Below are 23,944 nucleotides of genomic sequence, written 5' to 3'. Positions count from 1 at the left end.
TACTAGAGCAATTTATCTCAGTTTAAACATGCCATCTTCGTGCCTAATAGTCAGATTGTACAAGATGATGTTCACTGCACCACTACACCCTACGTTGCTTTATAAGGATTTGCTTTTTCTTACATAATGTTGCAGTATTGGTTATGATAAAATCTTATGTCCCATTTGTGGTACATATTTCAGGTGTTAACCAATGCACTGACTGGTTTACCAGTTTTGTTGAACTCTATAGACAGTCTAAGTTCTCCTCGATGCCACAGTCACCAGCTTATGTCAATGGCAAGACAAGTTAACGCCTCATTGTGTGCTCTAGGGGGTTTCCAGGAGATGATTAAACCAGGCTGCCAAGTAGAGGTTTGTACAGTTTTTAAGTTCATATCAACTTTAACACCTAATACATAGTACATTTTTATGTATACCAAAATCTTTTGGGGTGGGGAGCTTAGATTTAATCTTGTCTGTATAGTTTGTGTCGTGCATACCTCAAAAAGTGTTTGACCTAAAGTCATTAAGCATCATTGGGTATTTTATTTACAGTCCCATTCGATTAAACAATAACGTCCGGGTTAATAGTAATTTAAAAATATTTATATAAATTATTTGTTATTTTACAACACAAGTTCCCAAGTGGTCTAGTGGTTAGGATTCCGCGCTCTCACCGCGGCGGCCGGGGTTCGATTCCCCGCTTGGGAAGATTTTTTTTGACCTTATCAAATTATCAAACTATGTCCGATGAAAAAGTGTTACTTGAACTGAAATCTTAAAAATCAGATTCCAAGAACTTTAATATAAATGCGAACTTAGTAGAAATATTCACGGTAAATATATGTAATAATGAGTATACACTTGGCATTATATGAATAAAGCTTCTTTATGCAATTTTCATACACCAGATTCGGACACTGTATGTCGAGCCAACTAACTAGTATGACTATTCAAGCAACCAAAACCTTTATAAAAATCATACAAACATTACAGCAAACTGAAAAGAATGTACACAATTTTAACTAAACGTTTCTATATCAAATTTTCCCAAAAAGTTCGGAAGTTTAAGTGCAACATGAATATCAAACTATTACTTGTTTGAAAATATTCCTGTGCGGAAAGAAACACTGAGACACATTGATGAATTTAATTGTGACATGATTATGTTTCTCTCCATGATTATAAAGACTGTCCCTGGCCAGATGTCTTTTTCCAAACAGGAAGGGGGCAGATTGACAGGGTAACTTGGGACATTTCAGTTGTACTAAAAGTGAGAATACCATATACATGTGAATTTTGCACTCAAAACTGTCCAAAATTTAAAACAGTCTTCCTCTTCTTCTTCTACGATAATGGCCGCGTTCGATTACTGATACATTTTGGCCATGCGTGAAAGACTATCAGGTTTCCCCTGCTACTCAGTCCACCTAGTACTCCCTGACAGTTGTTCATAAAAAGGGTACAAAACCTAACACCTTATAGCCCTAAATGTAAAACATGTACATACATAAGCTGTTGTGCAGGAAAAGAGAAATATTAGTAGGGTTAAAACAGGATAAAAGCAAGTATATGTAGTAATTATGATTGGAACATCGATGCAGCCAGTGCTGATTCAAGGGGGGTATTCGATCTACTCCTTACCACCGAAACAAAATGGCGGCCAAAACTGAAAATATGAGTTTTTCTTACTTTTTATCTTTTTTAAGGATTTCTAGACCATTACACATGCCTATCAACCTGTTCCACTGTTTTTTCTATCAACCGGTACCTTTCACTTTGGAAACAGTGCTGTAATTTGTCTGGAATGCTGGTCATGGGATTTGAATCGATGGAAAATCCTCCGTTAAACACGGGATAAAGAATAGTACGATTAGCAAAAATGGTCTTTTTTCCTCATTATTCAAATAGCTGTGAGCTATTTTTCTGATTAGAAGTAAAATTTCAATATATATTTCCTTCATGGTTAGTCTGGAGCTGATTAAAAGTCGTAATTTTAAATTACACAGTTTTTTGTCTGATGGTAAGGAACAGTGTACGAAAATAAGAGGATAAGGTGCAGCTCACTTCTTCAAGTGACCTTTTTCTTCGCTCTCTTCAGAGACAAGTAAAATTCTGATAAAATAATATTTTGGTGATCATTTATAACCATCTCTTGCTCAATGTAGTAAGATTTAAAAGGTATCCGCCTGTCTATCAGACACGTGATGTACTGAAAGCCAAAAGTTTAGCAAGTATTTAATATAGTATCCCTTGCCAACATTTAACTGTCTGTAAATTTCTTTTTGGTATAGGAGGGTTTACACTATGTGCTTTTACATTTGTGTTTTGACAAGTGGTGCTTATGCTTCTAATGTTTTTGGAGTTCCCACTATGTGTTAAAGCATACATGTTAATTTCAGGGGTGAAAGCAGTATCATAAAATACGTTTATCAACACATCTAGTTCCATAAGTTTTATAAATAAACGAATCTAAATCTTAATATTATGATTTGAAAACACTACTGCTAACATCTTTTTATAAAAGGACTACACCTTATTTTCCAGAAGCCTTTCTCCTAATGGTATATAATAATTCAAACATTTTAAAAGCTTTTTTGGGGAAGTAATACACCCAAAATCACTAATTAGGCGCAAATAGGTCGTAAAAATTCTGAAAAAGATAATTTTGAGGTATACAAGTAAGGTGCTTTCATTTCCAAAATAAAACATACCTAGATTAAACACACACAAAAAAAAACAACCATGAAAATTTTCACTGAAGAAAGTTCTGATACATTAAAAAATATCACCACTTTTTCCTTGAGGGTTTTCAAAATACATACGTGACTACACCAGTGATTAAAAAACAAACTGTTTTCGGGAACAGTAACGCGGTTAACTGTGTCGGTATGTTTAGTAGAACAGCTGAAAATATACCAGCATTTTAACAACATACTGATTATACAAACTGCATTTATTTTTCCGGCTTCGTATATCAAACTAACAAGATGAATTGAAATCAGATTTTATTTAAACATTCAGAGTGAACTAAACCAGTTTTTTTTTTCTTTTTTTTTTCTATGTAATTTAAACGTAATACAAACAATACTTTTGTCTGAAGGAAAAGTCCTGGAATATTTACAGTCATTCTAACAGCTTTGAGAACATTCTATCATATTTTCATCATACATAACACAAAATCGATGAGTATGCTCAAGGTAACGTATGTACCAGTTAAGTAAATTATGCATGTACAATGTATTTACCGATACCACTTTTCGTTAATTTAATAAAATCTTTTATATGCCCTTTGAATATGTTTCAATAACATTAAATTTTGTATTACTGTTAATGGGCAATAGTGTAATCTCATATGAATTCAATCATCTATGATACTGCCCTGAAATTTATGTACGTCCTAAATTTCTAGTATATTGGTCCAAAATTTATAATAAAGAAAATGTTTTAAGATGTTTAATCACTATCGAGGCAGTTATGCATATCATGTGAACTGCAGAAAAGAAGAATAAACAATATCGCGACAACAAATAGCTTTTTTTCAAAGCAAATACATACATTACTGCACAATTACACTGGCATGTAACCTCCTGCTGTACAAAAATAAGAATCTGCGTTATGTAATCGTCAAAATTCTACGAAACGATATAAAATCCATCCTGTACGAATGAATTGAAGCATTAGGATTGATGTAAATGAATTACAGATCAAATGGAACTTGAATTACATTGTCAAATCAACTTTGGAGATAAATAATGGCACCTGTTCAAAATTAAACATAATGCGAAAATACTTTTCTATCTATTCATATCCTGTATATTCCGAACATGATATTCAAATTATTTTATTACTACATTACGAATGCCACAAAAAATGTTTTTTTATTTAAAATTATACATACGTTACTTTTGGTTACGTATGTATCACTCGTACTCACTGTATCTTTACTTTTATATACATTAATATATATGTAATGATTTCATTTGAAAATAATAAGCATATTCTATGTTTAAAAATTATTAGATATGAAAATTTATTACGATGTGATATTATTCTCTTATATCTATAGCATACAATTCTCAAAACTGAATTTGTTTACAATGTGTACGTGATAAAAGGTTATCAAAACTAAAAGTTGACGGCCTAAAAAGCTTGTAAACATGAAACCCTGCGTCACTGTTGACGTATGCTGACGTATGCTGACGTAGGAGTTAGTTTTAAATATTTCAGTAACGTATGTATCGATCACGAAAGTATGTACCATTTCCTTCTTTGATGCTCATACAGAATATTCATAGATAGATATTTGTTGCCTAAAGGGTAATCAGCTATCAGATATGACAGTGAACTTCGTCTTTAAGAGCATTAAAAAATGAATTAAATTGTGATATTTCTACAATACGGTAACGGATGTATCAATCTGTTATATACGCTTTTGGGTAAGGGTTTCCACGCTGATATGGTATAAAATGTAACCCGAATTAACAGCATGAATGAGCAAGCATAATAGTTATATAATTTACGAACAGACATGTGTGAATGTTTATTCTACCCAGAAACGGCAGAAATATTATCGTATTCTTTGGCATAACGTATGTATCATTATGGTTGAGACATCATTTTAAATGATGACTGATACCAAAGGAGTCCGGAAAAATTTGTATCTATGTTTGATTATAAAATATCTTCCTATGTTACTTCATAAAAAATATGTGATTTCGTTGACTACTGATGAATTTTAACTACAAGAACATTCATTAAACATATAAAATGAGCTGGCGACAGTAACGTATGTATTGTTTACGGTAGTTTGAAGCTTCATAAATTACTAACAGACAAAGGTAACAGTCAAAGATTTGGTATAAAAATCAAACAAGCTTAGTGCTATATGACATGGAGACGAATTACTCTTCTATTGATTTGTGAATAGGATAGTAAGCAGTAACATACACATGTGCCTCACTAGTGATTTTGGGTGAATAATTCCTTTTGCATTTTTAAATGAAGACTGAATCCGAGTCCCCGTAATTATAGCCATGTTTATGAAAATGTTTACATTTTTCACTTTTTTCATGCAGGCTGATAACGAGACATCCTACTTGGAAGTCTTTCAAGTGAGACTGGGTTACCGTATGTTTTAGCATACAGAATAGAGGCATTGCCCTGTTCCGAATGCCTGGTTTATATATTTCAAAAGCACGACAACCAAATACTTATGCTGAAATATTATTCATTTTACACATGGAAATGCACAGCAACTGAAAATTCCTACTAGTATTATACTACACGAATTACTAAGATGATCAGAGTTTCACTTTAAATATGCAAATGAGATTGTGAAATATAAAAAGCAACGGTTCTTGGCCGTCATGAATAATCATAAAAGTCTACCAAGAGACCTAACCGATTTGTAATTTCCAGAAGAATCGTTGTTGTTTATATTTCGTGAAAAGCTTCTGAAGCGGAAATCAAATTTTTGTAGTATATCTTCTGAAGAGGAAATTGGTTGCTTTGTATATTTAACCAATGGAAAAGTCGGTTACATTTGCTCCCTACCTATTTAGCATTTGAATGGTCAAATATAAGTTCCTATAAAATGTTTGATTGGTCAAATATCTGGTCAAAAGTGATATAAGACACCACGTAGAACAGAGAACAACAGTTTTGTTTAATCGACAATCACTGAAAAAGGCAAGTGTGCTTACCTACTGACATATCTTGTCTGGTAATATGTTCATTCGGGGATTATGTTTCTGTTCTACTCCTCAATCCGACCCCTTCAATTATTACATGGTAGAGAAATGTCAACTGGTTATCTCAGAAACGATGAAAGAAAACTGTAAAATCCGTTTGAAAAAATTGCACTGCACCTTATCCTCTAATTTTCGCACACTGTTCCTTCGCATCGGACAAAACTTGTGTTTTTGTGAAAATACGAACTGTGATCTGCACAAAACGAACAGTATTAGATAAGTATGTGGAAATATTCCTTCCAATCAGAAAAATAGCTTACAACCTGCGATATATTAGGTAAAAAAGACCATTTTTGCAAGTCGCACTATTCCTTATCCCGTGTTTAACGGAGGATTTTTCATCGATTCGAATCTCATGACCAGCATTCCAGACAAATTACAGCACTGTTTCCAAAGTGAAAGGTTGATAGAGAAAACAGTGGAGCAGGTTGATAGACATGTGCTTTTGTCTAGATATCCTTGAAAAAGAAAAAAAGTAAGAAAAACTCACATTTTCAGTTTTGGCCGCCATTTTGTTTCGGTGGTAAGGAGTAGATCGAATACCCCCTTTGTGATTTGGATCCGAAGATTGTTTCAGGACTGGCTACATGAAATGGTAAGATGTTCCACTCTGTCACAGTTGTAGTGGTAGAAGGTATTTGCAGAGCTAAGTGATATCTAGATTGTCTAGTGATTGGAGCGAGATATTGTTTAGGATCGACATCAACATGATTATGAACCATTTCATAAAATAAAACCAACCTACTATATTTTCTTCTGGATTGGACGGAATTCCAATTTAAATTTGTTAGAATATTTGTGACCGTGCCCGGGGTCTTGCTATAATTATTTACTACAAATCTCGCAGCTTGCCTCTGAATATTTTCTAATTTATCTATATCCTTCTGATGGTAAGGATCCCAAACACTGGAACAATACTCTAAAGTTGGTCGAACAATGGTGTTATAGGTAGCTGTTTTGGTACTACTCTTAGCAGAATTTATATTACGTTTTAAGAAACCAAGTCTTTGACATACTTTACTAGATATGTCTTAAACATTCTTAACTTATATTTTTATCAAATATTAGATTCTACCGAAACAATTAAAACATTGTTTTTCACAAAGAAATAAGGACCCTAACTAGCTTTTTGCATAAAGGGACATTCAGAGGCATGAAACAGGATTTAGCAAGGTGGAGATTTACAGGGATCCTAGTGCATGCGCTCTCGGAAATGTATGGCAGTCTAGACCATGCAGTGACTGACCAATATTTGACGTTTGATTTACTTGAATTCTCGACAACGTTATCTTTTAAAGCAGTAATTAATAAAAAGAAATACTCTGTTAGCTTTTATATCTGACTGTTGTTTGGCCCCTCCGCTTTACCCTTTATAAATACATGCCAACAATTTCTTCTAACAAGAGCTGTCGGAGGACAGCAACGCTCGACTGTTCAACAGACTTGTAAATTGAATTAATATGATAAGTCGAAAAAGGGGCATAATTTTGTAAAATTGCAAAACAGGGTTATGGAACCTGTACAAATGCATATCAGCTCATGACAATGGACAAGTGTGTGAAGTTTCGTGAATCCTTTCCCATTAGTAGGTACTGAGATATCAGCTTACATACAAAATCTTAACCAAAACAGCTAGGCCAAAAAAGGGGCATAATTTTGTAAGAATGCAAAGTAGAGTTATGAAACATGTGCAGTGCTGGTCATATGGTCACAGTGAACAAGTGTGTAAAGTTTCAATCCATTCCCATTAGTGGGTACTGAGATACCAGCTTACATATAAAACCGTAACCAAAAATTTCTAAGTCGAAAAATGGGCATAAGTGTAAAAAAAAGCAAAATAGAGTTATGGAACATGAGCAATGTAAGTCAGTTTATCAAAGTAAATAAGTGTGTGAAGTTTCAATCCATTGCCACAAGTGGTTACTGAGGTACCAGCTTACATAAAAAACATAACCAAATCGGGACGCGGACGCAGACGCAGAAGCCGATGCAGACGCATGGGTGAGTCCAATAGCTCTACCTATTCTATGAATAGTGGAGCAGCTCTACCTATTCTTTGAGTAGTCAAGCTAAAAATGAATGAAATATCAATATTAGGATATCAAAAAGTCAACGGCTACTAAACCATAGCACCATCACCAAAAAAAGGTTGATAAGGAAAGCCTAATGTTAGTGTTAAAGTATAAAAATCCAGCTGAAATAGATGTGTGTATAAAAAGAGTGGAGGATATTATAGCTTTTAACTCAATATACCAAACTCTTCCTGTTACCAGTCCGAAATAATAAGTTTCCAATTATGACGTTTTTTATTTTGACTGGGGCAGTAGGTCAAACTGCACACAGGAGTTGCTTCCCTTCAACTTCAGAAATATCTACCTATAGGCAAGGGAGATCACTGCGTTGCGTAGAAGATTGAAGAAAAGAACTATTATTTTATTAGTCCGATTTCTTTATTTCTAAAGCATCAACTTCAAATACTTATGCGGCATTATCCTTAATTTAACACATTTAAATGCAGCATCCGAAAATTACTTTTATAAAACATTCACCAAAAACACACTATGTGCCGTAAGATGCGCATAATGCCACTTTTTAAATACAGTAGATCTGTAGTAAAAACGTTCTTACACGGCACTACATTCTCCCATTTCCGACTTAAGCTCTATCAATTAAAATATAAAACAAAATGATTATTATTACAATTCGAAACCGGTGATAGCTGCACCACGGAAGTGCCGACAGCTCCTTTTCTTATCACCACTTTTTGGGGGTGGCGCTAGGGTTTAATAGCCGTGAAGTATAAGTTCGCCGGAATAAGGGGGTTGGAGTCCCGAGACCGTCTCCCTCCAAATACGCCCACGAGGCTGAACAGTGACTTGGTTCATATTAACTTGGTATCAGGTAAAACTATTCAGTAATTGTACCCGACTCAAGCTTCAGTGGATTATATGGTCACGCCCGTGTCCTAGTGGTAGGCCTATACTTGCAAACTATCAGACCTTCTTCCTTTTTTTCATTTCACTATCTTTTGAGATGAAAATAAACTGAAAGGTTGACAACTGATAGTGATCAAGTCCAGTTATGTATAGTATGTTGTAATTAAAAAAAAATGTCAATGTATTTAAGAGTAATGTTTTGCAACTCTTCCCATAACTTAAGGTATCAAGACTTAACAAGATGAATACTTTAAACAAGACACGTTGCAAAAACAAGCACCTGTTTCATAACGAGATTGCCTGACTGCAATACAACAGTTCATAACAGACCGCTATATTATGCAAAATAAAAGTCATTAAAATACTTTTTTTTAAAAGAATTTCAAAATAATAATGTCATGTCTTGATTTGCAGCGATACACCTTAATATATTTTAACTAGTTTAATCCTATATTAGGCCTACATTTATTAAAAAATTGAGTAGAGACCCATACTAAAATCTATAAAAAGAATAAACCCTACTGAGCTGTCTTGATTCATGTTTTTGTTGGTATCTATAAAAAAGCAGAAAATTATGAAAATGTTAAGAAATACGCTAGGAATTTCAGCAACAGTGGGTATGTTCAAAACATTTTTTCATAAAAACAAGCCTGGTGACCCATTGTTTTTATTTGTTCATTGTTTTCAGCACAAATTTTTCTATCATATATGTGAATTTGAAAAAAAAAATGTGTTATTAGGCATAGATATTTATATTTTTACGATTTTTCAATATGACTTCGGACGTTAGAATTCAAGAACGTTTCATTTTGCATTCGTGACGTCATTCATTAGGTCTTATTTGAAAAGTGACGTCATTTAGCGTACACGATATTGTTACAGACCATCTATAAAAATAAGGGTGAAAGTGGCGTAAGTCTTTCAAATGGGTAGCGGACAAAGCAAACTGTCATACTTGTCCAACAAAAGGAAAAGAGTTGAGAAGGGACAGCCATGTTTCAAGCGGCTACAAGATCTGAAGGAAGAAGAGACCCAACAATTTCATGATGGCTGTATTTCTCCACATTTTGGAAAAAGCGGGCTGGCTTTCTATGCACCATTAAATGAAAATGGTTTGAGTGGCGACAATAAACGACGTGGATTTGAAGATAAACCAAAACTGTCTAGTGAAAAGCATATGAAAGCTGCATTGTCTGACTCACTCAGATCAAAAGAAAGGTAACTGAAATAGATCTATAGATAGAAAATATAGCATATTCTCTCAATTTTCCATCTGACTTAAGCATTTAAATATCTGCCCTTATTAATGCACGTTCGCGGTGAAATAAGCAGACCCACGTTGCGAGATAAACTAATGTATAGATTCTACATAGATCTATAGGGCCAGTAGCACTAATGGAAAAAGCAGGGGTGTGGGGGCGGCAGCCCCCAAAGTAACGTGACGTCATGACGTATTTCCGACCGGGGACCGCTAAACTGGAAGTGTCCCAAACTATACAAAAACATGCTGGCCTCCAAACTAAATCCTACAATACTGTAACCAAGTAGATTCTACTTCATTTTTTGCTTAAGTGACGCCGTGCTAGAGAAAATTTGAAAACAGCGTGTTGACATCGCATCGACTGAAATATAGACTAAAGACTTTAGTGTTACTATAACATATAGTGTTTGACATTGACATTGACGCCATTCTAAGGTATCCGATCCACAAATCAGCAAGTTCTGTTTAACAGTACTATTAAAATATATCAAATATTGATGCCTGGTAAGCTCATATATTTTTGGTATCGTTTGAAAGTGTATTTGTCTACTAAAAAACAAAATATAAATTTGGCCTATATGACAAATACATTTTACTGTACAGAAGTTTATTCTTTTACAACTTCAACAGAAATACAGTTCATAATGAGTAATGAGTAAGATTTATCATTTCGCAGTTAAAAATATGACTATAATGATTAGTGCATATTATTTATGGTCATCTTATTTAGATCTACTTATTCTTGTTCAGCAGACACAACTCTTTCAAATTCCCAAGGCATTTCTCCTCTTCTAGAAAAAGGTCAAATTCATACTGACGACAAAAAAGGCCATCCACATTCGTCAATTTCAATCTGTATTCACCGCTATGTCACCTCTCAAATTAGGCCAACTCTGTAAAATGAAAGTGCAGTCTCTACTCTCTATACCAACTGACTACCAGCCAAAATATCCCATAATGCCAAAGGCCAATGTCACTCCTCTATTTAAGAAGGGCGACAAAAGCAATCCTGCAAATTACCGGCCTATTTCTCTTACTTGTATTCTTTGTAAGTTATTGGAACACATTATAGCCTCTAATATTACCAAGCATTTCCAGGTTAACAATATCCTCTATGACCTACAGCATGGGTTCAGAGAGAAAAGGTCATGCGAAGCCCAGTTACTAGAACTTGTAGAAGATCTGTCTCGAAACTTAATTCAAGGCCACCAGACGGACTTAATCCTCTGAAGCATTCGGCAAGGTTAACCATCTGAAACTTCTGTGCAAACTTCATCACCATGGTGCTATGGGTCAAGTCTTTCTTGATTTGCAGGCGCCAATCCGTCCTTGTGAATGGTGAAGCATCAGACATTGAAGTTCCAGTAACGTCCGGAGTCCCACAGGGCTCCGTCCTAGGCCCTCTTCTATTCTTACTATACATTAATGACCTGCCTGAAAATCTGATTTCACAGGTCCGATTATTCGCCGATGACACTGCTGTCTATTTAACTGTAAATAGTTCTGCCCAAGAAAACATCCTCCAGCAAGACTTGAATAGGGTATACAGTCATGGGAAAGTAAGTGGGGCATGGAGTTTAATCCCTCAAAATGCACAGTTATGATCATAACAAGGTCAAAAGACCCTTTCAGATCAAAGTATATACTCCATGGCCAAGACTTGGAATCAGTTCCTGACGCAAAGTATCTTGGGGTCACTATATCCTCAGATCTTAACTAGAATAAACACATCAATTTAGTCCCGTCCAAAGCTACCCGAACACTTAACTTCATTAAGCGAAATATCCCATGCAAAAACCCAAAAGTTCGGGAATCAGCCTATAAAGCTCAGGTCAGGCCACAGCTGGAATATGCTAGCGGCGTCTGGAGCCCATATACCCAACATAACATTCACCAGATCGAAATGATTCAGCGGAGAGCAGCGCGATGGGTTAATCATAACTACTCCCCTAACAGCAGTGTCACAAACGTGATAAATCAGCTGGGATGGCGTACCATTGAAAATAGGAGATCAGTTTCACGTCTCATGTTCTACAAAATAGTGAATGGTTTGGTTGCTGTACCACTTCCTCCTTATGTCAGCCCCCCACCCCCCCCCCCCCCCCCCCCCCCCATCCCGCCTAACAAGACATATGCATCCCCACTCCTATACCCAGATCCTTACTCCCAGTAATTACTATAAGTACTCTTTTCTTCCAGCCACCATAGTGCTTTGGAATTCCCTTCCAGAACAACTTGTGCAAGCCCCCACCCTGAACCAGTTTAAGGAGGTAGGTTACCTTCATATTTGTATGTGCGCATGTCCAACCGGAAGCTAATGTGACGATTTACGACGACGTTTACGACAAACAGAATGTGTTTGTATAACCATTCTTTAGAAAAAAAATATGAACCTGTCTCCGATCTGATGCTTAATGGTTTGATAATGCAGAAATAATTAATAAATTGCCGCAGAAACGCTTCAAAACATTGTTGCTTTAAAATGACGTCACTGACGTCATGACGTTACGTGTCAGTTACCGCGCAAAATAAATAGCTTTTATTTTGAAAGTACGTAATTCTGTGCATTTTCTTTATTTGAACTATTTTTTAAACAGCCATCATTTACTGGAATATTTTTATGTGTCTTTCACTCTGAATAATAATCAGTATTTTGCTTCTTTTATATAGTTATATTGAAATGTTACGCGGAATGTAAGAAAATGGATGATGGTAACCAATGTTATTGGGAATATAGCTGGGTGAAAGGTTACTTAATACGGCTATTTTCAAATAAAAACAGGGCAGTTTGATTTGTAATGCCTATTTTTCAGTTTCCGTTCATAATTTCTTACTTATATATTAAAACTAAGCTCTAAAATTGTCCAAATTTCACTAGAAAATTGTGGTTTCTTGAATTAAAATGATGTCACCATGGAAACGAAGCCCGTGACCTATATATCTAAATGTAAAATTCAAAAGCGTTGATACTGATCTATTTAAGGAACACAGCTTCGGCATTTTGTTTTCATTTCAACAATATCCATAATAACAATAGCAGCATGCAGAACGATTTTTCCATAAAAATGTCAGACGAGGGGTGCTGCTGTAAGTATCTTAAGCTGTGAAATTTGTTTAAATAAATGTAAATAACACGAAAATATTACTTATGTTAGAATTAAAATGTTTTAAAGCTACATTTACAAGAAAGATTATCTTATTTAATATTTTTTATAAGAAATTATGATAAAAAGCAACATATAAGCTATTTTAAACCATCTCCGTTGCCATGGTTACTTTAAACTTTAAGAAAAATAGGGTACCATGTAAAGTGCTTGGTATTTTGCTAATAATATTACCCAAGTATTCCATGTTGCGCATTAACAGAATGACACTGAAGCCGTCGAAAAACCCGTTTTCATACGTAGTTGTTTGAAAATGAGAGAAAATGCGTTACCATGGAAACACGAGCCCCGCGACATATATATTCAAGCTTATATTAGAAAGCTAACGCGCATACTAGAAAAAATATTAATTATGCAGACTTCTACGGATAACAATGAAACCAAAATGCACTGAAAAGTGTTAAATATACGTATTTTCCTTCTACTTTCTATATAAAATACCTTTAGAGGGTCATGTTATTCAAACCTGTATAAAAATTGTACTTTAAGGGCCAGAGATAAAAGAAATAGAGATTATAGCAGTCAAAACATTAAATTACACGAAATACAAAAAATTGCTGCGGTTAAACTAATTCGAATTTTCCCTGGTAACACGGTACCTCCTTAAGCAGGGTGTGACCAAACTTGCACACAATGCTTAACATGATAGACCTGTTTTTAACCTGCTTTTATCTGTAAATCCTTCTTGTTTTTAAACACTATCAACTGTATTTCATGCACATTGTGTATTACTTTTATTCTCCTGTCCAGTCTACTTTTAAATTATTTGTACAGGCGCGCAGCTGCACGTAATACTCGAAAAGAGGCGTGATGCAGTAGATAGATAGATAGACAGATAGATAGATAGATAGATACCAGAAAACATGGGGTCACCATGTCCGGCATCGAAATGTTACCTATTTGTGGATCGGATACCTTAAGTCGAATAAACTTTGTCTATGATAGAAAGAAATTTAGGTAAAATTTCGATATTTCAGCAAGAGAAGAGAACATGTGATAAAAATATTACATTTGTATCTTTCACCATCCTGTTGATGATAGCCTGGCATCTTATTTTATCTAATTCGTTAAAAAAATCAATATGAAAACACATTCATACTAGGTTATTTGTCAATGTTTGTTAATCTATAGGGAAATTCTTGTCGAAGAAATTGTTGAACAAAATTTGCAAGAAAAATGTCGGAAAGCAAGACTGGCAGAAGAAAAACGCCTGCTTGTGATCAGTAGAAAAGAAAAGAAAGAAGAAATAAGGGAGAAAAACGAAGCAAAGATGAAAAAGATGGAAGAAAGAATGGAAGAAGTTCAAAACAGACTTCGCCCACCAAACTCAAAAGTCCGATCATTCCATAATGAAAATTCTAAAGTAAATTTTCAAAAACTGGAAATGTTTGACCTTTAGCAATTATGTTGCAATAAAAAAAAACACATAGATTTTCTATATCGAAATACATTTTTAAAGTGTGCATTGTTACGTTACGAGATATCTTTCACAACAACGTCGGATGTAAATTTTCTGATTATTTTTTAATTTTCTAAAGATGAACATCGCGATATTAAATTGCTTTTGTTGTTGTTGTTGTTGTTGTTGTTGTTGTTGTTCCTTTTCTTTAGTTAACCATTACCATGCTGGACACGATTGATGCTGCCTTTGCGACCAGTGTAGATCATGATCTGCACTGTTCGCTATACAGCCAGTATCTTTTTGGTAAGCACCCCTTTTGGCAATTAATGGTACTGTCCAAATTGGAAGATGGACAAGTTCATTATAGAAATTTAGCAGAGTAGGGTTAACACATAAACTGTCAGTAGATCCACCTAATCCGTAACAGGACTTTCATTAAATACGACTTTATTTTGCGAGATCTTTGAGGAAAAAAGTTTTTTATTTTAAATTATTTTTCTTTATGTCAGTTTGAAGACCAAAATGTTTTTGTCCCACTGTAAAAGTCAGTTGATCACTTTACAAAATCTTTTATGTTACTCTATGCTAATTAAAATATCATGAAACTTTGATTGTTTTGTAGTATTAGGAGAAAATAATTCAATGGCCCCATAATTTCTAATCCATCCGACAGGAAATAAAAATTTCATCATGATATTATAGATCTTAAGATTTTCTTCAACTTCTCTCGATTGGGTTTTATATCAGACCAGATTAAAGGGAACTTTTTATTCAAAACTCTTAAGTCATATCTGTCGTTGTTACGTCCCTTTGGTGTAAATATCGACTTTTATTATATACCTTTATATAAATCTTTTAAAAAAATCGGCCTGTACTTCACAATTAAACATGAACACGCAGAAAAAATCCTTACTGTACCTCTTAAATTCCGTATTGTACCTTCCGTATTGTACCTTTCTGTATTGTATGCTGCAAGACTACTTTCATTAATGTGCATGACCTGAGAAGTTCTATAAACAGCGCACATAAAAACTTTACTTAGTTCCATTTTAATATCCATACACATTGAATATTTCGTTCAATAACAAAACAACAAACAAAAAGGTAGATATATATATTAAAAGGGTCATTATAACAGTAGCTAGATCTGGGATTTTGTATTCGGCTCTTGTGGATTTTGCAAGGTCGGCTCACACTCGGCGTTTGCGTGCCTCGTGAGATCCGATCTGGCAAAAATCCACTCGAGCCGAATACAGCATCCCAGATCTTTGTTTGTTTATTTTGGGTTTAACGCCGTTTTTCAACAGTATTTCAGTCATGTAATGGCGGGCAGTTAATCTAAACCAGTGTTCCTGAATTCTGTACCAGTACAAACCTGTTCTCCGCAAGTAACTGCCAACTTCCCCACATGAAGAGGTGGAGGACTAATGATTTCAGACACAATTTCGTTTATCAAATAGTCACGGAGAACAAACGCCCCGCCTGAGAATCGAACTCGCGACCCCGAGATCCGTAGACCAACGCTCTACCTACGTAGACCAACGCTCTACCTACTGAGCTATCCGGGCGGGATAGCATCCCAGATCTAGCTACTGATATAGTAACCCTATTATACTTTACCACCTGAAAGAACTTTTTGTATGAAAATATGATAAGTAATAATAACCAACCCGATACTTGTTGACTGAATACAAAGATATTTACGAAAACAATCTAACAGACTTGAAATCATGGTTCAACAAAATGGACCTGTTGTGAAGTTTGCAGAAAGAAAGTTAAAGAAAAATCTACGGTGGCATAGAGGGGACATATGATATATTTTATTTATCACGTGCGCACGTGTTAGCTAATACGTGCGAACGTGTTAATTAACACGTGCGCACGTGATAACTATCACGTTCGCACGTGGTAGCTAACACGTTCGCACGTGATACCTATTACGTTCGTATAGAAAATATTTTATTTATCACGTTCGCACGTGATAGCTATCTAGTTCACATAGGAACTATTTTATTTATCACGTGCGCACGTGTTTGCTAACACGTGCGAACGTGATAGCTAACACGTTCGAACGTGATAGTTATCACGTGCGCACGTGTTAATTAACACGTGCGCACGTGACAAATAAAATATATCCTATGTCCCCTCTATGCCACCGTAAAAATCACATATATAAAATGTTTTAAATCGGGGATGTGTTCAAGTCTGTATTCAACAAAAAATTATTTATCTCGTGGTCACGAGTTATAACTAAGAAAAAAAAACGAAAAACGAAAAACAAAAAATGTTAACTCGTGGCCACGAGATATAACTAAGAAAAAAACACACAATTTCTTAATTCGTGGCCACGAAATATAACTTAGAAAAAAAAAGAGAAGATTTTTGCAAATTCATGGCCACGAAATATAAGTAAGAAAAAACAACAACAAAAAACGACTTTTGCTAATTCGTGGCCACGAAATATAACTAAGAAAATAAAAAAAATAAAAACCAAAAAACGTTTTTTTCTTGCTAATTCGTGGCCACGAAATTTAGATCTAAGAAAAAAAAACAACTAATTCGTGTTTGTTTGTTTTTTCTTAGTTATTTATCGTGACCACGAATTAGCAAAAAAAATTCGTTTTTCGTTAGATATATTTCACGAATTAAGAAATTGTTTTTTTGTTGTTTTTTTTTTCTTAGTTATATCTCGTGGCTACAAGATAAATTAAAATTTAAAAAAAATCCAGTGTCCCCTCCATGCTTCCGTACGCTACGTATAAATCTAAGTTTCAGTGGAATTGTTCCGTGGTTCGAAGCCAATATCATACAGCTAGATTTAAGTCAAAACTTTTGAAATTTTAGAAAATATTTTCACTACTTCTGAGTGATAACAGCAGAAATATCTTTTCAGAGATTCCGCACGTTTTATGATGGTTTTATAAATAGACAAAAAACTTTAAGTCAGTAAGATAATTATGTAAAAAAAAAAACGTCTCAAAACGTTAGTCACGGTATTAAAATTTGATTTTTATCTGAATTTCGCCGTCAAAACAAAAATAACTTTTATCAAAATAACGCCACCATGCTTTTTTAAAGTGTCTAAAACCTATTTGCGAAAATGAGTATATAAAGGAGTGAATGAATTGCAAGATATATTACTGTGTACACATTTAGTAAATAAAACTTCGAAAGACTGTTATCAAATATCAAATGCTATCATGTGCATATTAAATGTTTTCGAAAGACACTTGTATTAATCATACCGACGTTCGTGGGTCTTCACTCAATATATAACAATCAATAAAATTGATTTATTTTTTGTTAAAAGTAATTTACTTCAACCTTAATACAAGGCTAAATGTTTCATAACTTGTCTTCAAAAGTACATGTATTTATACATTATATCAATTTGATATTAATTCAACGCACATTGCATTTACAGATACGAGTCAAATTAAAATTCATAAAACAAAATTTTCCAATTGACTTACATGCATTTCCAACAATAATTAACGATTTACACGTCTAGTTAAAAATATGACTTTTTTAATCAATTTAATATTGACCTCAATAAAGTTAGAACATTCAAAACTTTCTATTCTTTACGATATAAAAACGTAAAAATAGACTTTTAGGAATACTAGAGATAATATCACTCAGCACAAACTAGAGGTTAACTGTAGTTCACTGCTTGAACGTTATTCTCGCGGATTTTGTCAAAGCTTCGATGGTTGAAAATTGTGAAAAGATAAAAAAAATGCAACTTAATATTAGCGTTAAAAAGTCAAAAATGCATGTAGGTCTACAGAAAAATATTTTGTGAACTTTAAAATTTGAAACTTAACTACTTGTCTACAAAGCGGGTCTGTAAAGTCTTTGAGCCACCCAGAGATACGTCTGTATCCGTTCCAGTTCATGACATTTAACAGGACTTACTAATTTCGAAACATGCGGATCATCCGAGAAATTCTCTATAAGTATGGAAGAACCAAATACAAGTTGTACATTCTTCTTAAGATCTCCATGGTTAGGACTAAAACTCTTTTCTTTATTCTGAAGACATTTTTCAACTGTTTAAACGTTATGGCCAAGACAGAGTTAGTTTTGTACTGGTATCATCTGTTAAATGATTTCCCTAAAATGTCTTACGTTGAATGTTACAAACATATCGTTATTATGAGGTTTTGAAAATTCAGAAAGAACCCGAAAAAGATACTTGTCAAATTAAGTTAAAATAGCAATTTCAATGGTGTCCAAAGAAAATACACAGTCAAAATTGTTTTTGAAGATAAATTAATAACTTAAAATATGTTTATATACTACACGTATTTGGAATTATTTTTTAAATCCCCTTACCACCTGTAAAATCTTTAGAAGGCTGAACTGATACACCAATGTTATCATCAAGGGATTTAAGAGAAACGGACGATACACGGTATATTAAATGTTAACTGTTGCATATTTTATAACCATTTCTTAAAGTTCTGCTCGGAAATAAAAGGTCTGTTTGACTGCGTTCTAACAGTTTGTCTGCCATTGAATGCCGAATCTCGGACAACTGAGAAAAGTCATACAATTCAGCACTAGATACCATAAACTGTGGTCTTCTCTGAGTTCTTGGGGGCAGGGCGTGTCCTCCTATCATCATCCTTGACCTTTGCATACTCTCTGCAGAAGGGTCCGTTTTCCCGCCTAAAATCATTTCAAATGTTAACTCAGGCGCTTTATTAAGAAAATTGTTTTCTTCGGTTTTATCTGTCAAGAAAAGCATCGATGCTCCGCGCGGGTCCTTGGTAACTGTTTTGTTCAATTTACTTAATTCACTATCTTTGATAGGCTCGTTTACAAGAAACACGTGATCGCCGATGTTGACAGGCTGGTAAACGGAAATTGGAAGCGAGCTTCTGTCACGTATTCTGGACATTCCGTGACGCAGCTTTGCAGAATCACGCTCTGTATTACGACTTAATCTTGTTTCTACTTCGCTCGTGACAGACGCATCTTTATCTTGTTTGAAAACTCCAGCATCTATCAAATGTGAGTTTGGCTTCAACTCATTCCTTGTTGGGAATACATTCTTTAAACTACTAAAACTTTCTATACCAAGACTAGTTTTTTCTCGTCTGAATCTGATACCACTATCCTCTGTTGATTTCTCTCTTGTTAGTAAAGTATTTCTTTTTAACTGATTAATATGAAACTCCCTATTCGGAGACCCAAATATGCGCAATTCTTTTACTTTCTCATTAGTTCTTAAACTAAGTCCGTTACGCTCTTCACGAATCATTTTCGCTTTAAGCTGCTGAATTCCTCGTAAAAGACTACTGTTCGCTACTTTTTTCCCTGGTACGCGCGCCCATTGCTCGTAGTGCTTGTGATCAACTTTGAGAGCGGGGTTCAAACTAGATACTTCCGTTTTCAATCTTTCGTTGGCGGGAACAGTCACATCTGCTGCAAATTTCACCTGCAGAATATGACCTTCGCTGTTTCTTTTAGATTTCTTGTAAGAACTTTCCTTTGTGTCACTATCTTGGTCGTATTTGTTTCGATGTGACTCCAAAGCTGACTTGACGTTTAGCCGCGATGCACTCCGTTGCTGAAACTCCTCGGTGGGACTGTCAATGACCAATGACGGCAACTCCGCGGTCATTTTTACCTTTATGAACAAATGAATCTTATATCCTGAACTTCTTCTTCTCTTCTGACAAAAATAAAAAGAATAGTTTCATTAGATGTGCGAAAGAGTCATTTGAGTTAAATTCGCAAGCAGTGCGATTCTTTTCTCTCTTCTTTTACAGTGAATAACACTAAACAGTTTTGTCACAGTAAAAAGCGACACAAAATTTTAAATCCATAACTCACCGAGACGAATAAGAAAAGTAAGCAATATTCAATATTTGACAATAACAAATTGATTCAAATTTATAAAGTTTATCTATAATTTTTCAAAAGAGATCTGTAATATTAATTATAAATCATGATTTAATAAATAATTATTTGACAGTTAATAATATGCCACGATTATTTTTCCGTCAAACAAAGCGATCTTTTTGGCAAATGCACCTTAATCAGTTATGATAAAATGTCCAAATGTTATCACGTTATAGTTTTAAAACTGTTTGTAACTGTACTTCAAGACATTTTGTGTCATGGTGTATTTTTTTTTTTACTATCTATTGACACAAATAATGTATATACCTTAATTAATTTCCGTTGGTAAATGTTAATAGTATATATCCAGATATTTAATTAAACCGGTTCTATACAATATTTTTACTACCTTTGAAAAGGTTGACCTACGCGAGTGATTGAACGCGCTTCACGCAAATACGATGTAATTATTGTCCACATAAAATCATCTTTGTCGTAGAAGCAGAATCGATATGTGCGCACTTGTACTTAACTATTTACAGCATGTAAGATCCTTTAAAAAGCAGACCTTTAATGAATGCAAAGCCAAGAGCTTACCGTGGAAATTAAGGCCAGACAAGTGTAAATTTATTTTTCAAGGCTGGTACCACGTCTTAAGCTATTGATTAGGTCAATCAAATAAAAAATGAGGTTCAGTTACCATAATAAAGTATGGAATGGTTTGCCTCTCAATAGCAAAACTTTTGTCCGGGGTCCGAATGTTATAGGGTCAATAGTTTTAACTTTTGGCCGACAAGCCATTCAATAAGAGTTTTATTGCATATAGTATCAGAAATGAAATAGATTTAATTCAGTCATTTTTTCAAGTTTTGATTTTAGCTAAACGAAACGTGGGGTTTACCTTAAGATTTCTATCGACTGACGAGTTATAGAAGGGGTCATTTAACAATGTTATTTATTACCTAATACCCTCTGCAAATTGTGTTTTATCATTTGTTTCTCAATTATTTTTTTTATCCTGCCGAGGTGGTGTGTGGGGGTGGGGGAGGGAATGGACACAGTATACGCTTAATGGATGACTTGCCAGTCAGAAGTCTAAAATATTACATGAATCTTTATATGAATCGCCGGTCCATAGTTATGTGCTATTGACTGGTCTATTGTTCAAAACTGGATCGCTCCTTGATGAAAAATCTTTGAAATTTATTTCTAATTTCATGAAATAAAACACTAATTGGATGCTTTTCGGTCATTATAGTTAAAAGCTTACTCGAAGCAGATTTTAAATTATCAACATTTTATCGATATTTTATCTTAATCTCTTCCATAATGAATTTGCCCTGATATTGCGCGTTATTTTCTGAAATAAATTACGTTACGTCATTGGTTTTTGAGGACATCTCACCCGATACTTTAACTGCTACTCTAGCCTATTGTACTCCGGCAAACAGTTACCGCGAAAATAGTTTTGACGAATACATTATATATCCAGTGTATAGTGAATTTAGGCATCTATGGCAATAATAAACAAAATGTATAATATGAAAAAGTCTTATTATTTTATTCATTGCCAGTAACTTGTACTTACCTACGCAGTAATCTGTTTACTTTATCTTCGGAGTGGCTCAGGATCACGTCTAATTCCATTCTGTACCCAAGCAACCGAGATTTATCGGAGATTTTTTCTCTTCTGTTTCACTAATTTTGTAAAATGTACGCTGTACAAGTCGTGGAACAGAGTTGATTAACACAAGGACCTTTGTTTTAAAAAAAGTCTTTAAATCTCCTCTTTTAGTCATTTCTTCACCATTTATTGTCAGGTACTGACTTCTCAACCTTTATTTAGTTGGCCTTACAAAAAAAGTCGGTGTCTTTGTTTTGACGATAAAGGGCTTTAATCGGAAGATCCACACTGAGAAAATCTTTAGACTAATTCTTCTACCATGAAGCGCTAATGTCATTTATTTTATCCTCAATCCTAACTACCTAAATATTTGCATGTTTTCGTTTTCTCAAATTAATCAATTTATCATTGAATTAATGGTGGAGTAAACCCTTAAATTTTGCACTTATGTATGTTTAAAGCTCGTCTTAAACAAACGGTGTATGCAAACACTAGAACTTGTACATCGGAAAAACCATTAGACCATTTGGTCTAATTAAATTGTATAATTTTTTACGATCGATCTAGTTTTAAAAACGTGCAGTTCAACTAATGAATGAATAAATTAATTCAATAGTAATTTATCTTATTGTGAAGACCGCCTAAATTAATTGATATTATACGTTATCAATTACTTAATAACCTATTACCAGCACAGTGTGATCTTCTATGTAAGGTCGTAAACCTTAAAATGATCTTCTATGTAAGGTCGTAAACCTTAAAATGATCTTCTATGTAAGGTCGTAAACCTTGAAAAAACAGCAGTCATAACAAACTATATACAGTCGTACCAGTATATCGTACAGTCGTACCGGTATATCGTACAGTCGTACCTGTATATTGACGTCCCTGAGATAAATTAAGGTCGTAAGTGATGAAAAACACAAAAAAAACTGTATAGTTTGCTTTTTAGATTTCTCACCAAAACTCTTTGTTTCGTCAAAACTTTAAAGTACTGACAGCAATAATCGTAATTTATTTGTCGAGCTGAGGTTATTTAAGAAATATTCGCCCTTTTTACTAACGTCAATAATGAAAGGGCGTATATGATACTTACGACCTATTTACTTTATAAATATTGTTTCACATAAAGGTGACGAGAGGCAAACACGACTTTTTTCTTCGGTGGATATTCCTAAATCTAACCCCAAAAATGGGTCGCAAGTAACAGATACATGAGATATATGACCTAAAATGTTATAATAACAGAATGTAATGTCCTAAAACACAAGCACTCGGCATTCGCGAATAAGGCTGTTAACCATGAAGTCGGTAAATATAAAGCCTTGCAGAAGATTACCCAATTTACATTACACTTCACCGCCTCGGTAGCCTAGTGGTAGAGCGCCCGCTTCAGGTGCGGATGGTCGTGGGTTCAATCCCTGGTCGCGTCATACCAAAAACGTAAAAATGGTACTAGTAGCTTCCTCGCTTGGCGCTTTGCATTAAGAGGATAGTGCTTTGACTGGTCAGCCCAGTGTCACGTATCTGCGGCGTGATATTCTAGTGAGGCAGCACGATAAAGTTAGACATTGCTCACTGCCACAAGTAGACACCGTCGGTTACGCGACTGAAAAATTGTTGAAAAAGACGTTAAACATGAACACGCACACACGTTCGCACGCACGCATTACACTTCAACGTCTTCTCCGCGGGTCAGTCAACAGTCTGTTTGGCTTCTATACACGTATATGAGTGGGATTTGACTCTAAGTGTGGTCTAAGGCAATGCATCAAAAACGTTGAGGAGGAAGAAATATTCCTCAAATCGTGGTCTTTTGATTCGTAGAGCACAGTGAAACCTCTCTTATTCGACCTTTTACTGGCAGAAAGAAAAGTTCTTATTATGGAGGTTTCCAGATTAGAATGATTTCTGTACTGTACATTCCTGGTATAACTTCCGCCCTACTATGTTCAGGGTATATATTGAG

General features: G+C 34.7%; 3 protein-coding genes and 1 non-coding gene across 5 annotated transcripts in view; 3 read left to right on the top strand and 1 right to left on the bottom strand.

Annotated features, from left to right (window-relative positions):
- The window catches only part of LOC123533322 (probable E3 ubiquitin-protein ligase HECTD4), a 42,757-nt gene extending 37,634 nt beyond the window's left edge, over positions 1–5,123 (top strand). The window contains exons 37-38 of the mRNA XM_053520556.1: positions 184–354; positions 5,061–5,123. Of these exons, the coding sequence (XP_053376531.1) occupies positions 184–354; positions 5,061–5,123 (234 nt within the window). The remainder of the gene's footprint in view (positions 1–183; positions 355–5,060) is intronic.
- On the top strand, positions 622–693 carry Trnae-cuc (transfer RNA glutamic acid (anticodon CUC)). Its single transcript has one exon. It is a non-coding gene; the product is annotated as a tRNA-Glu (tRNA).
- A 4,402-nt stretch (positions 5,124–9,525) lies between the features above and the next one.
- LOC123534480 (uncharacterized) lies at positions 9,526–14,671 on the top strand. Its single transcript, XM_045316757.2, has 2 exons — positions 9,526–9,889; positions 14,228–14,671. Exons 1-2 carry the CDS (start codon positions 9,597–9,599, stop codon positions 14,493–14,495), a joined length of 561 nt encoding a protein of 186 aa, XP_045172692.2. The 5' UTR covers positions 9,526–9,596; the 3' UTR covers positions 14,496–14,671.
- Positions 14,672–15,537: 866 nt separating this feature from the next.
- On the bottom strand, positions 15,538–20,974 carry LOC123534197 (uncharacterized). 2 transcript variants are annotated; one of them, XM_045316321.2, is made up of 2 exons: positions 20,761–20,974; positions 15,538–20,181 (listed from the first exon to the last, which is right to left on the bottom strand). In XM_045316321.2, exon 2 carries the CDS (start codon positions 20,128–20,130, stop codon positions 18,928–18,930), a length of 1,203 nt encoding a protein of 400 aa, XP_045172256.2. In that variant the 5' UTR covers positions 20,131–20,181; positions 20,761–20,974; the 3' UTR covers positions 15,538–18,927. The 2 variants fall into 2 exon arrangements, with proteins under 2 accessions (XP_045172256.2, XP_045172255.2); XM_045316320.2 differs by having other exon boundaries at positions 20,679–20,973.
- Positions 20,975–23,944: the final 2,970 nt, after the last annotated feature.

The sequence above is a fragment of the Mercenaria mercenaria genome, chromosome 12 (assembly GCF_021730395.1).
Source record: "Mercenaria mercenaria strain notata chromosome 12, MADL_Memer_1, whole genome shotgun sequence".
Taxonomy (NCBI): domain Eukaryota; kingdom Metazoa; phylum Mollusca; class Bivalvia; order Venerida; family Veneridae; genus Mercenaria; species Mercenaria mercenaria.
This window is presented reverse-complemented; position numbering and strand designations above follow the sequence as displayed.